The sequence below is a fragment of the Camelus ferus genome, chromosome 11, assembly GCF_009834535.1.
Source record: "Camelus ferus isolate YT-003-E chromosome 11, BCGSAC_Cfer_1.0, whole genome shotgun sequence".
NCBI lineage: Eukaryota > Metazoa > Chordata > Mammalia > Artiodactyla > Camelidae > Camelus > Camelus ferus.
This window is the reverse complement of record NC_045706.1, coordinates 107,706-121,892: the sequence shown is the minus strand read 5'-3', so window position 1 is coordinate 121,892 and position 14,187 is coordinate 107,706. Positions and strand designations below refer to the sequence as shown.

General features: G+C 47.4%; 1 protein-coding gene across 1 annotated transcript; it reads left to right on the top strand.

Moving 5' to 3' along the window:
- The first annotated feature begins 13,002 nt into the window (after positions 1 to 13,002).
- Positions 13,003 to 13,954, top strand: LOC102514960 (olfactory receptor 13A1). The gene is given in 3 exon segments (XM_032492043.1): positions 13,003 to 13,468; positions 13,471 to 13,575; positions 13,578 to 13,954. Coding segments are annotated over 3 exon segments (948 nt in total).
- Positions 13,955 to 14,187: the final 233 nt, after the last annotated feature.

The window sequence follows — 14,187 nt, the reverse complement described above, 5'->3', positions numbered from 1 at the left end:
CTTTGCCTGCTGTTTGATGACTTGTATATGCTAGTTTAGGAAGATCTGTCTCACCTACACCATGTGGCCTCTAATGTCAATCCTTGGAGGGCACAAGGCTCAGGCCTGTACACGGCCTCCTGCCCACCAGCTGTAATTCTGGTTTTAGCTGGATGCTCTTTGGTTGCTCTCCTGGCTGGTCTGCCTTTACCGGTGTCACACCCAGCTCTTAGCCTCGCCTAGTTGATGAGCTCTGTGGTTACTTGTTATTGAGGTAAAATACACATTACATAAAAGTTTCTATTTTAACAATTTTTAAGCATGCAACTCAGTGGCATTAAGTACACTCACATTGTTGTGCAACTATCTCCACACTCCATCTCCATAATTTTTGTTTTTTTCAAACTGAAACTCTGTACTCATTGTGCTCTACTGTTGTTGACAATGCCAGTAAGATTCAATTTAAGTCAGACCCCTTTCTTTGCAAAGGAATGAGGCTGCCAGTCTTCAAGGCTTGCTCTAACCCCAGGGGACCTCTTGCTACCTGTCTCTTCGCCTGGTTTCCCCTTTTAAATTTCTGGCTGATCTCCCATTTTGCTTGTTAGGGCTAGTGCCAGGACCTGACAGCCTCCTTTTAATTGCCCACCATTAAAATCTCCATTATTTTTGACAATATCCTTAGGCATGAACTTTTCCACAACTTTTTCCAAACAGAATCAGTTGCCTTATGGAGAGCTATGGAGCTGTCTGTTCTTGTCCTACTCTGTCCCCTGGGCAGAATCTGCACCAGTGCACTGGAGCTGGGAGTGAATACAGTGGCTCATGTCTTCTGGAGTGACACCCCTTCTCTTTAAGTGGCACTGGATAGGAATGGTAACCCCTGGGTTTTTTTTTTTTTTTTTTTTGCTGGCTTTTCCTAGCATGGAACTCCTACCCTATGAGTGAGCTGGTCTGGAAGCAACTGGGTACTAGTACTTCTGTCCGGCTATAGCATGACTAGAGCTTCCTCTCTGTGGAAGGGTGCTGTGAATACAGGCTGGTTAGTCTGCTCATCTGTGCCTGCTTGGAATAGAGCTTCTGCAACACAGAGCTGGAGGATGATGAAAAATGTTAAAGGGTTTCTCTTCCTTGGATGAATCCATGGCTATAGGAGGGTGAGCTGGATGTAGGGGGAGAGGAAGCCCACGTTCTTGGCCATACCTGCCCAGAGTAGACCTTCCATCACACTGAGCTGGTTGGGGAGGGGAGAGGATCATGACTCAAATGCCACACACTTTCACTGTTCTTATCAAGATTTAATAGATTTTCCTGAGGAAATTTTTCTCCATTTCCATGTGCCCTTAAGACAATTTCCAGAGACTTTAAATGTTTGTTTTTCTAACTTCCACCAATTAAATTTTCCTAACATCATCATTCCAGAAATCTCATCCCCAAAAGAAATCTAGTTTCTTGAATTGATGTTTTCCTTGGTTTTGAAAAATTCTTGATTATGTCTTTGCTTATGTCCCCCTCCCCCTCTGTTTTCCTCTCCTCTTCTTTTGGGATTCTAATTACACATGCATTATTCATTTTCACCTTGTCCCACATAGCTTCTTGGGTGTGGCTGATGCTGGAGGAACTGAGGCTGGAGGGAGCAGTCAAGCAGAGAATCCATCAATACCCTTTGTTTTGTGTCAGTCTCAGTCTATGGATAGTGACTCTGTCAGCTAGGAGTGCCTGGGGCACTCACCTGGGCACGTACTAATTGTGGCAGACCCACAAGGCATTTCCCTGACCAGGCCCAATGCTGTGGCTGGACCAGCCCTTGTGCTTCTTACTATGATCCAAGATGCACCTCCACAATACCATTAGAGAACTTCGAGAAGACAAGGTTTATTACTCTCAGATCCCAGAGGTGCCCAGCAAGTCTGGGCTGTAGTGAGTTCATAGGTAGTTCATAGGCACATATCTTGGGTTCTGCCTTTATAGGGGCTGGGAGGGTGATGTGTTTCACAGGTTCACTCTTTATTGGTGAATTTAAAATATAAGAGTGAGAATTAAAGTACAAGAAGGGAAAAGCAAGGTCACTCAAGTGAATAATTACCTAGGGCCACAGGGGAACTTCGCGAGTGTGATGCCTGGCTCTTTATGTAGGTGTGTAGTTGGCCATGTGTTTATTCAAGATAGATGTCTTTGACACTGATCCCTCAGCAATCAGAAACTTAATGTCAGGCACTGACAGTATAATTTTAAGATCTAATTACCGGTCCCTTACACTATACCTTTTTATTTTAAAATATCCATATTTCATGAGAGAACTACCAGGGAGAGGAAATGGAGCTGGCCTCATATACGGCTTTACCGATGAGGAGAAAGGAAGCCCACGGTCCACCTTTCACCAACTAACAAAGTGCTACTTCATTATGAGTTTCATGGGTCCCATGCATGGTTCTCTTGCAAGATCATGGGGAGAGATGGTGAGCATCTGGGGCCAGATTCAGGCTTTCCTGAATCTCTGGCCACACCCTCATTTTCTCACCCGAATTTCCAAGACATGAAAATTGTACTGAAGATGTACAGAAGCTTAGATTTGGGTGCAGTTCTATACCTCTTGTGGAAAGATTGATTGTTTAGAAATCAGGCGACCAGAGGTGGGGTGTGGCAGGTGGGCAAGATGGCTGAAAGTGGCCACAAGGTTCAGACTCCCTGTTATAAGATAAATAAGCCATGGGGATGCAGTGTACAGCATGGCGACTAGAACGAATAATACTGTCCTGTGTATTTTAAAGCTGCTAAGAGAGGAAAATCTTAAAAGTTCTCATCACAAGAAAAAAACCCTGTGTAACTGTGTGTGGTAATGGATGCTTAGGAGACTAATTGTGGTGATCATTTCACAATATATACAAATATCGAATCATTATGTTGTATACTTGAAACTAATATAATGTTGTATGTCAGTTATACCTCAATAAAAACAAAAAGTCACTGCAAGAGAAACAAAGTGTGAAGGAAAAGCCGGGCTGGGCTAACAAGCTAACTCACAAAATCCAAGTGTAACAAGTCTCAGATCACTGATCTGAGTTCTGCTGGGCTAACTCGTAAATCTAAGTTAATTAGTGTTGGTTTCCTGATTCCCTGTTCATGTTTTTTGGTTTTTTTTTGTTTTTTTTTTTTTGTTTTTGTTTTTTTTGCTAGCCAGCTGGATTTTCAAAGAGCTATATCTGGCTTTGGAATGTTAGCTTGCTGCCTCCCTGCCTCCACTTTTGTGATAATGATGCTGCTAAAGCTGTTCCATGCCTGTTGGCCGAATACCCCAAGCTTGTACTTTACCCTGTAAAACCTCACGTGCACGTCTTGGAGGTGCTCAGAGCTTTGGAGCAGAAGCCCCGTCTGAGCCTGCCAGCGGCATCTGAGTACTCCAACCCTCCAAGTGGTGTTTGTTTCTTGGCTGGCCTGTCATTTCCATAACAAAAGAAGGCTGCAAGCAAGTTTGGTGCACGACCTCATGCCTGTAGCAGCAGGATTCTCTATCCATGGAAACAGGCTCTTTAAGAGGCAGAGGAGGCTGGTTTGCAGTGTCAGCTCCACGGTAGCCAAATAAGAAGAGATGTCTTGAGTGACTCTTTGGACTCTAGATTCTAAGTGCCAAACAGGGGTAGTAACACTGTTGGCTTCCCCAAATTTTTTTTTTTTTTTTCATTCCAACTTTAACTGTGCCTGAGCTCAAGGTAGTTGTGGGAACTTATTCTCTGAGAACTATACCCCAGGAGACAGACTTTGCTTTAGAAATGGCTGTCAGAGGTCTGAGGAGGTATCAGGAAAAAACAAAGAGGAAAAATGGAGATCTTAAAGGCCAAAGAAAATAATTCTTAATCCCAAAATGTGTACACAAAATCAAGTTCACAGCTTTTGAGATGTGCCTAGATCAGAGGGGAAATATTCTAATTGTTACCGAGTCAGGGAGATTATCTGTGAGACAAAGATAGTTGACAAAGGAGAAGAGAAAAGTCTAACAAGGGGAATAGGCCTGCCTCCCCAAGATGAAGGCTCCCAGACACTGCAGACAGGGAGTTGACAGCAAGATCCACAGAACTTCTGCTCGGTGACCAAAGCAATTCCTCAAGAGGGTGTCAGACAACTTGAACAGACATGAAAGGGCAAGACTTGCAAGGTCAGCATAAGATGCTACAGGCGTCATTCTTTGACGACGAGTCAATTAGTCACCAACGATTTACTCAGGACCCCCTGCAGAGTAGCCATGGATGTGGTGGTGGCCTTTGGTACTGGCCGTGGTGCTGAGAGCTGTGCTGGCCGTGGTGCTGAAATTGGTGCCGGGCGTAGAATTGTCCCTGCATTGTTCAAGAATCAACTGTATATCTCAAGAAGGTTGGTTTAAAATCCTCACCAAACAGGAAAGAATGCTGAATAATATGCACATTTGGCTGAAACACAAACATATTGAAGACAATTATGGGATTTGGGCTAAAATCCAGTAAGGATAAACAGCAAATCTTATCTACAGATTTTCAAAACTAGAAGATAAAATGGAAGTGTAAAAGGAACGTTTTATAGGAAATTTAAGCAACTTATTAACTTGCTCAAATGTGCAAAAAGTAATAATACATGTAAAAGGATACAAAAATACTTTAGGAAAAGATCCATATTATCACGAATAAGTTTAATATGATGTATTATTAGTAGATTAGATTAGTAGATTAGTAGATTATTTGTAGATTATTTGATTAGTAGATTAGCATAATTAAGACAAAAGAACCTCAGTTGAATTGGTCTGAACATAGGAAAACTTCCACACAGGTGTGAGGCTGTAATGGCTTTGCATTGAAGGAGAATGTGGCGGTGGGGGTGCTGCTGGAGAGACAGTCTTCAGGGAATGGCTGACCTTGCCCTTACAGTGGGAAGCTCTTGTTGCTTGAGTATCTCTGCAACATGTAATTGGTAGGAAGCTTTGCCCATGAGCCCTTGAGCCACATTTAATTGTCCCTGAGGGCTTTCTCTTTGAGTTTGCCGCCCTAGCGTCCCCAGGACTGAACACCTGCCCTTGATCTTGGAAGCACAGAGGTTTACTTGAAGGTCAGTTGAACCTCAGCCCAGAGGTGTAGTCAGGAGACTCACCTCATGCAGGACAGAGGGCATTGTGGTCACTGCAGTGCTTCTTTTGTCTCAAGCTGCCTTCCAAGTATCCACCAAGGCTGCTGTGAGCAGACAAAGGTGAGTTAAGCATGGCCATTCCACCCTCTGAATCGTTAGGAGAACAAATATTTATTTCACAATGAAAATGGAGTTTTGCCACAGTTCTTGAAACATAGTGTGGAGTTATGGAACCACATTCTAAGTGAGTTAATACTTCTTCAAGTGTTTTTGGAAGTGATTAATCAAAGATAAGGATATGTTGCAGAAAGATCGGCCCCCGTGCCTGATGAGGGGAACTGAAAGTCAGAGACAGGATCTTAGAGTTTAGAAGAAAGAGGCAGCTTTACTGCTTTGCCAGGCAGAGGGGACTGATGGCTGGCTAGTGCCTTCAAGACTGTGAGCCCACCTTGGGGATGGGGCAGGGTGGCTATGTAGCCACAGCTCAAACAATAAAGCATCCACAATCATCAACAGAATTATTTTCTTCTTCTAAGACTCAGAGTGGCGTCACGGTGTCTCCAGGTGGCCGATTCTATAGAGGCCAGTGGTTGTCACTCTATCCCTTTATCTTAAAAGCGCCCAAGGCAGGGTCTTGGTAATTCAGGCAATTTTGTAAGGTTACAGTCCCATGACCTTCTCTCTGGAGAACGATTCAGAGGCCAAGCATGATTATTACTTTTGATTATAGGAATAAAGTAGAAACAGTAAAATTAATAGCTTTATTTTAACAGTGGGCCTGGATCTGTGAGTAGCAACCAACTAAACGGTGGTTAGTTGACCACCGTTTTAAGGGCAAGCATGAGAATAAGCGATCTGTTAGCCTAAGTGCGCCGGTTTATTAATTCTCCTTCAGATACATTGGAAAAGTCTGGTGTTATGTTCATTATGTAAAAAGCATAAGTCAATCTTTATCTTCATGACTAGTGAATTTATTTGTATATGTTATTTTCACCCTATGTCCAAAACCTGATTTTCTCACTTGCCTGCTTTGCTGATAATACTGCTTTTGAAATGAAACAAAGAAACTTTGAAGAATCTAACATCCAAATCCATGACTAGACAAGCCTTTGGCATCCTCTCATTCAGCCACAGCCTCCAGAGAGAACCATGAGAAACTGTCACAGACAGCAGCCCCTGCCCCTGCATCAACAGACCAGCATTTGAGGCCTCCCAATTAGGGGAAAATATTGACCCAGTCACACCAGTGCTGGCCAAGCCCCCTGCAGCAGAGTCAGCACTTGGATGACTGAAAGCCACCTAAATAAATTATCGCTGCCCTTTGACCTTAAAATCAGTCAAGAGAGAAAGTTCAGAGGGGCTAGACGTGTGATAATAGGGCCATGGTTGTAGAGTGGGGCACGGAGCTTCCACACTGGGGCTGATGAGGCCCTGGAGGCATCTCAGCCTGGGACACAACGCAGCTCGAAGGCAGCAAATTCTGGCTGGGTCTCAGCTCTCACGGGTGTGGAAGTCGAGCCTGCCAAAATCGTTTTCCTTCTCACTGCCTGTGGGCTGTTGTGAGGCTGCTCCAAGCCCTCATGAAAACACTGCCTCATTGATGCAGGAAAAACGGACGTGGGGCACAAGAAGGGCCATGTCCCAGGCTTCGGTTGAGTTGCTGGGACGTGCCCTGCCAAGTGTGGGTCCTTGGCTTCGCTCAGGAAAGAAGTCAAGAGCGAGCCACAGTTGAGTGAAGGTAGATTTATTCAGAGAGATACACTGAAAGGCAAGAGAAAGGCCACGAGGTGTGGGGGTGGGTGCTCAGATTAAAAGTAGGTGCACACCCCACGAACAGAGTGCGGGCCGGCTCCAAATGGTGGTGCGGGGTAGAGAGAGAGAGGGGTGGCCCTGAGGGGCAGTGTTGCCCTTTTTTATGGCCTTTAGAAGCTTCATATGCAAATAAGTGGAAGGACCAGTCTAAGTGGTCTGGGGAGGGGGCTGGGGTTCCCAGGAAGTTGGCCATTTCCCACTCTTTGACCTTTTGCACTAGCCTTGGGACTGCCGTGGTGCCTGTGGGCATATTATTCACCATGCTTATATTACAGTGGGCGTGTAATGCAGCTCAAGATCTGCTGGAAGTCAAGTCTCCCACCATCCTGAGCCTCAAGGCCTGCTGGGGGCTGAACCTTTCACCGTGTTGATGTTAGTTGCTGTGGCGCTCCCTGAGTGGCTGTGCCCTGCCCCTTCCTGTCTTATCATTTCTGCACCTTCAGCATCCTCTCTTACGTGGGGCAGCCTCACAAGCCCAGCTCTGCCCTTCTCTGGATGGGCATTTCAGAGCCCTGGCCCTGCTCCCGGAGAACAGCCTGGATGCGTGGGAAGGGCCCTCAGTGTGGAGCCAGGGAACGCTTTGCCTGGTCCTGCGTGTGCTGTGGGGGGGGGGAGCACATGACTTATCCCCTCTGGATGTCAGTTCCCATATCTGAAATAAAGGGATAAAATACCTCTCATGCCAGCAGGCAAGAAAGGCATCAAAGTAGTCTTTGTTCAGGCCAGTGGACAGGAATCTGACCGATTATTGAATTTTTTTTAAAAGAGCCATTCTAGTCTTCCCTACAGGGTATATGAAGTATCACACAGAGAACACATGGATTTCAGCAGGTGGGTCGACCAGAGCAAGGCAGCCTCACAGGCCAGGTTCAGGCAGGGGTGGCCAGTGTCCACTGGGGTGAAGTTCCCGGTAGATCCCTTACAACCTGTGATGCGGCTTCCACAGCGATCCCTAGAGAAAACTGGGACACACTCCTTAGTACGCATCAGGGCTGGAAGTTTCCCCCACGTCAGCGGACTCAGCCATGACCACTCGGTGCAGATAATCAGAGGAAAGTCACTGTTTTTCCCTCTGCAATTAGCAAGTAATCCATGCGGAAGACTTAGAGACTTTGTAAAAGCCCTTTGTCTGGTCCAGCTTTTCCTCACCCACCGATTTTCAGCAGTGACTGGTGATGCGTGTGTCCCTTTCCCCTGATACTCACTACTGCATTTCTCTTCTCCCAGATTTATTAATGCAGATACAGATTCATGGAATTCACTCAGTGGAGTTTAGTCCTTTACTATCATTCTCAAATTGGCTCATATTTTACCAGCTGGAACCCTGCCAGGCTGGTTCTGCCTTCTTGTGATATATTGTGAGCAATTCCTTAAGCAGTTGCCTAGTTTTTGGCCCCCCAAAAAAGCTATTCTGAGCCCATCTTGTAGTTTCTTCGCCCTAGTCCTGGAACTGGCCCCGGCCCTTTTACTGGGGACTGTTCTTTAGGAACAGATGTTTGGATGCTCACGGCTCCTCTGCTGTCCTTGTCTCAAGTTTTCTCAGTGGACGCAGGTAGGAAGGTGTGTGTGGGTGTCACATATAAACAGTCACACTTACTCCTATACTTGTCTATCCAGTAAAATGTGAATTCACATGACAGTGGTGATGGTTTCACAGGTATAAACACAGGTGAAAACTTCTCAAATTATACGTCAAAGAGCTACTTCTTAAACATGAGTTCACTGTGATGTTTCCAACTCTAACAGCACACTGCTCAAGGCCTCCTAGTTGGACGACTTTTCCCAACAGTGGCTCCCATCACACTCAATAGACTTACACATTTGCTGAGGCCTGGGACACACAGAAAGTAGTTTCAGGGTGGATAACCTATGTCATCGTTCAAAGCAAAGGTAATAACTGAATTTAGACTTTCTTTGCAGTTGTTAAGGCAAATTTACGTAGAATGAAACGCATGCATCCACATTAACCTTTTGACTGTTTTGACGATTGCTTGTGCTACGTAACCCAACTCTGTCAAACGCAGGACTTTCCTTGACCCAGGAGTTCTGCACTGCTCCTTCGTGGTCAGCCCCATCCAGGCCCTCAAGGGCAAGCACAGACCTCATTTTTTCTGTCATAGATCAACTTTGCCTGTTCTAGAATGTCTTACAAATAGAGTCACATATTATATTTTCTTTGAGACCAGCCTGTCCTTCGTTCCCTTTGGTTTTGAGATTCAACAGTGTTGTGTATTTAGTTCAATCCTTTCTGTGGCAATGTTCAAATTTACGAATATACCTCGGTTTGTCAATCCATTTTCTTGTTGATGTTCCAGATTTGGGCTATTATGAATAAAGGTGCCTTGAATATTCTCAATCAAAAGTTCTCAAGCGCATAGCTTTTCATTTTTCTCTGGTAGATACCTGGGAACAACATCACTGTGGCATAAGGTTCGTGTACATTTAGTTCCTGAGAAACTGTTTCCCAGAGTGGTGTATAATGTGACGTCGTTCCTAGCAACATGAATCCTGATCGTTCCGGGTCCTCACCAGCCTTCATCTGTGTTGTGGGTCTCTGAATCGCACTGTGATTTTAATTTGCATTCCCCTGATGACTGACGCTGTTGAGAACACTTTTAGGTACTACCCGCCATCCACATGTCTTGTTTTGTGTATTGAGCTTTGTGACTTTATTTTTCAGTTGTAGGAGGTTTCGATAGTCTGTAGAAGTTTTAAGTCGGCTATATGTTTCCTTCCAGCTGTGGTTTTCTCTGCACTTTTTAGTAGTGCTTTTTGATGAGCAGAAGGCGTTGACTCTGATGAAGTCCAATTTATCAATGAACTGTTTATTGTTAGTGTTTTCTGTGTCTTGTGTGAGACATTTTGCCTAGTCCCAGGTGACAAAACTTTTATCCAAGGTTTACGTATGAAAACTTTATAATTTTACCTTTTCTTAGGCCTGTGAGTAATCTTGGATCCACTGTTATGTACAGTGTAAGGAGGGGTTGCTGTCTGTCTTTTAAATTTGCAATTCCAGTACTCCCAGCATCATTTGTTGAAAAGCCTTTCCTTTTGCCATTACACCTTTAGCAACTAATTAAAACATCATTTGACTGCACGTATGTGTGTGTGTCTACTTTTTGATACTCATTCTATTGATTTGTTTCATTGATTTGTCTATCCTAATGCGAAAGTCAAACTATTTTAATGAGAGTAGCTTGTTAAGTGCTGAGGTTAGAAAGTGTAAGTCCTCCAAATCTGGTCTTTTCAAGACTATTTTGGCTGTTCTATGTCCTTTTCGTTTCCATATAAATTTTAGAATTAGCTTGTCAATTTCTGTTTAAAAAAAGGCTGCTGAGATTATGACTGAGATTACGTTAAACCTGTAGATCACATAAAGGGAAACTGGCGTCTCAGTTAATGTATCTCTTCATTCATTACAATTATATTTTTCTTTAGTCATTGTATATACTTATAAAAGCAGTTTTAAAGTTCTTATCAACTAAGTGCAAAATCCTGGGGTCAGTTTATATTGATTACTTTTTACTTGTGTATAGACTACATTTTCCTGGTTTGGTTTTTTCCCCCAGCATGTAGCAGTATTATTTTCAGTGTATTCGATGTCATGGACAGTACCTTGTAGAGATCATGAGTTCCAATGGCTGACTTTTGTTCTACACACTTGGTTGGAATGAAACCCATGCTCGTTCTGCTCTCGGCTGCAGCTGGAGTCTCTGTTCCGTTCTTTCTGTTTCCCAGCTGTTGCTTTCCTGGAGTCTTAAACACACACACACACACACACACACATTTCAGGGCCAGGATCTTTATGTGCAGATTTGGGGCACTACACTTCGTGGCTCCCTCCTTTCCAGACTTCCCACCTCATTTCCAGCCAGGTTGGGGTTCCTGAAGTCCCTGTGCAGCTCAGACTTCAGCTTGCCTTCTACAGGACCCACATCTTCACGGGCTTGGGAGTAGCCTCAGGTGAGAAGCCGTAAAACAGAAATGTCCAGAAAGACCCCCCTCCCAAAGTGGACCCCAGCCCGACATCCACCTCCGTTTAAGTGCTCTTCGATGCCTTCAAATGGCTGTTTGAACATTTTGACTAAGGATTATGATTGTTAGCTGCAGAATGGCCAGTGTGACCACTGCACTGTCGCTGCTGGAGGCAGAACCTGCCTGCCCACTTCTGTGCCTGTACCCTATGGACTGTGATGCAGACACTGGAGTTCCTAGATTTCCTTTGGTTAGGGTTCTTGTTGTGACTTAGATTTTGCTGGTGAGAGGTGCTGCTGTGAGATTTCCCAGTAGTGACGAGACGGAAGCATCTTTCTATTTCTGTGACGGCAAGGAAGCACGGTCAGATGGGCATGCTGCCTGCGTGGGCCAGAGCCGGCATCCATGCACCTTCAGCGCAGATGGGGCGGGGGGTGGCAGTGAGGTGGCAGCAGCAGCAGAACCCTGCCTTCTGTGTTGAAGCCACCACGGTGTGGTCTCCAGAGGTGCCAGGGATCTGCCTCCATCGGTTCCAATGATTTCATAGTTCCCGATGCCCTTGGTTGAAACTCTCTAGTTAAATCCCTTGACTAGTAAGGATGGCATTTGGGGTCAGTGAAGAGCCCAGGCTGGTCAGGAAAGTCACTTGTTCATTCATTATTCAAACCTTGAGTGAGAAGCACTCTTTGTTGTTTGAACTCAGGTCGGCACTGAGATAGGAAGAAAAATGGGCTGTGGCCCCTACTGTGGAGAATCCTTTCGAGAAGAGAGTCAGTCCTTGAAAGCACACTGGAGCATTTCAAGGGCTGTGATGGAAACTGAGCAGCAAAACTCCTGTGCAGCAAGCGGGGAGGAGGTGGGCTTCCCCGAGCGGGTCCTGCTGTGATACACCTTGAAGGCTGAGCTCCCTTTTGCCTTGAGCAGTGGATGAGGTGGAAACCAAATGGCATTTCCATGGAAGGAGCCAAGTGAAGGGCCGGCACATGCCAGGGTCCCGGGGTCCCGGATTAGCAGGGTACCGATGACTCATGAGAAACCCTGCAAGGGGGCCCCTGGGGCTGTCTCTAGACGATGAGCACCAGACTCACTTGGGGGCTCTGGTACGTATCAGTCAGCTTCAGGGAGGGCAATGAAGTGCCAGGATCAGGTTTTCTTCCTAGGGCATCACCGTGGATCAGTGGGGAGCATATGGAAGGGTGTTGGAGGAGAAAATTGGCCATCCAGGAGGTAAATACATAACTATGGATGGGAGGCGGGAGTGTCTGTGAGCATTGTGCAGACAGCTTTGCCAGCAGGCCTCGGGGACCAGTGGATGAAAGGTAGGAAGACCATCACTGGTTCACTGAACAAATGTATTCTCACAGCCTCCTATGGCCAGGAGCTAAAGCTTGACTTGGCCCAGGGAGGCCCCACAGCCACAGAGCCTAGACTCAGGACTCTGGGTAGCTGGGTGACTGGGAGGGTGGGTGAGTTACCCTGTGCTGATGTAAAAACCACAAGACAGACACGTTTGGGGCAAGGGCCTATGGTTCAGGTTTGGGTGTTGAGTTTGAAAGGACTGTAGCTCAAGGCAGAGCTTGGGGTTCACAGGTCTGGGGTTTGGAGGGGGTCTCTGGAGTGGTAGATACGAGTGATGTCAGAGAGAGGGCAGTATCAACCACAGGAGTAACCCTGGAGCACAGGGAGAGTGGGTGCAGAAAAGATGCGGAATGACCAGCCACAAGGAATCGCATACATTGGAGGGGAGAGGAGAATTGGGCCCACTTGGAACAGCTGAAAAGGAGCAGTGTGTCCACCAGAGATGGGGCTGGAGGGGGGAGCACTTGGGGTGGGGGAGAGGCACAGCCACGTTGCCATGGTAACTGGAACCGGCTCCACGTGGCTCACCTGTAGGGAAGGCAAGGATGGGGCTGGTCCCCACAGCACACATCTAGAGGGTAGAGCTTCTCAAGGTGGGAAATAAAAGAAGTAAATGAAGATACGTGGCTTTCAGTAGAGTGTTGGGGTGGAGGGGAAGGAAAAACTCGGGCTCCCGTGTGGAGTCGGGTCCCTCCTTCCCCGTCCAAGAGCAGGCTGTGTTCCACTAGGTCACCTGGGAGAAGTCTGATGCCAGCTTCACATAATCTCTTGTCAGAGGGCTGTGCACACATGGAGAAGGGCCTGGGAGCTGCTCCCAGCCAGGCCGCAAAGTCCAGTCAGACGCTGGTGACAGAGCGTGTGCTTCAGGGCTTCTCGTCGCATCCAGGGCTGCAGCTGCTCCTTTTCGGCTGCTGCTTTTCCCTGTATGCCGTGGCGCTCGCGGGCAACGCTGTGACCATCACTGTGGTCAGCTACAGTGCCAGCCTCCGCTGCCCCATGTACTTTTTCCTGTGCAATCTGGCCACCATGGACTTTGTCTGCATCTCGTCTGTGCTGCCCAAGGCACAGGCAAGCCTGGCTTCCGAGGAAGACACCATCTCCTTCCCGGGCTGCACGACCCAGCTCTTCTTCCTGGTCTGGTCCACGACTTCCGAGCTGCTGCTGCTGACAGCCATGGCCTATGACGGCTATGTGGCTGCCTGCCACCCACTGCCCCACGGCTCCAGGGTGAGCCCGCAGCTGTGCCGGACGCTGGCCACGGCACGTGGGTCGTCTGCGCCCTCAGTGCCTCTGTGCACACTGGGCTGATGGCACGGCTGTCCGTCTGAGGCCCCGATGTCCTCACACACTTCTGCGAGATCCCCTGCTCCTGCTGCTCTCCTGCAGCCCCACACTCATGAACAGCATCATGGCCGACGCCTTCTACAGAGTCGCGAGCTTCCTGCTCACCCTGGCGTCCTGCGGCTGCATCACCACCAGCGCCCTGCACATCCGCTTGGCCGCGGGCAGGCAGCGGGCGTTCTCCACCTGTTCCGCCCACCTCCTGGTGGTCCCCGTGCACTACTCGGCCGTGCTCTGTACCTGCATCAGCCTGGCCTCCAGCGACAACCCCAAGAGAAGCAAAGTGCCAGGAGTGCTCTGCACGGCGCTGAGCCCCACCCTGAATCCCCGAATCTACTCTCTGAGGAACACAGAGGTCAAGCACGCCCTGGGGAGACTCATCCCCCTTTCTAGACGTTAATGGTGACGTGCAAACCCTGCTCAGCCTGCAGTCCCCAGCTTTGCCCTGAGACCAGCTTGGAGGAGGGAGAGCTGACTGTCTCCTTGTGGAGCAGTTACCCTGGGGCTGGGGCCCTGTGTACCCGATAAGGCCTCAGCTGCAGAACAGTGGTCCCAGGTCCTGGGAGGGGCTCTTCCTGCTTCCAGGTAAATGACTCACCACCCCTGCTGACCCCCAGGAACCTGACCCTAAGA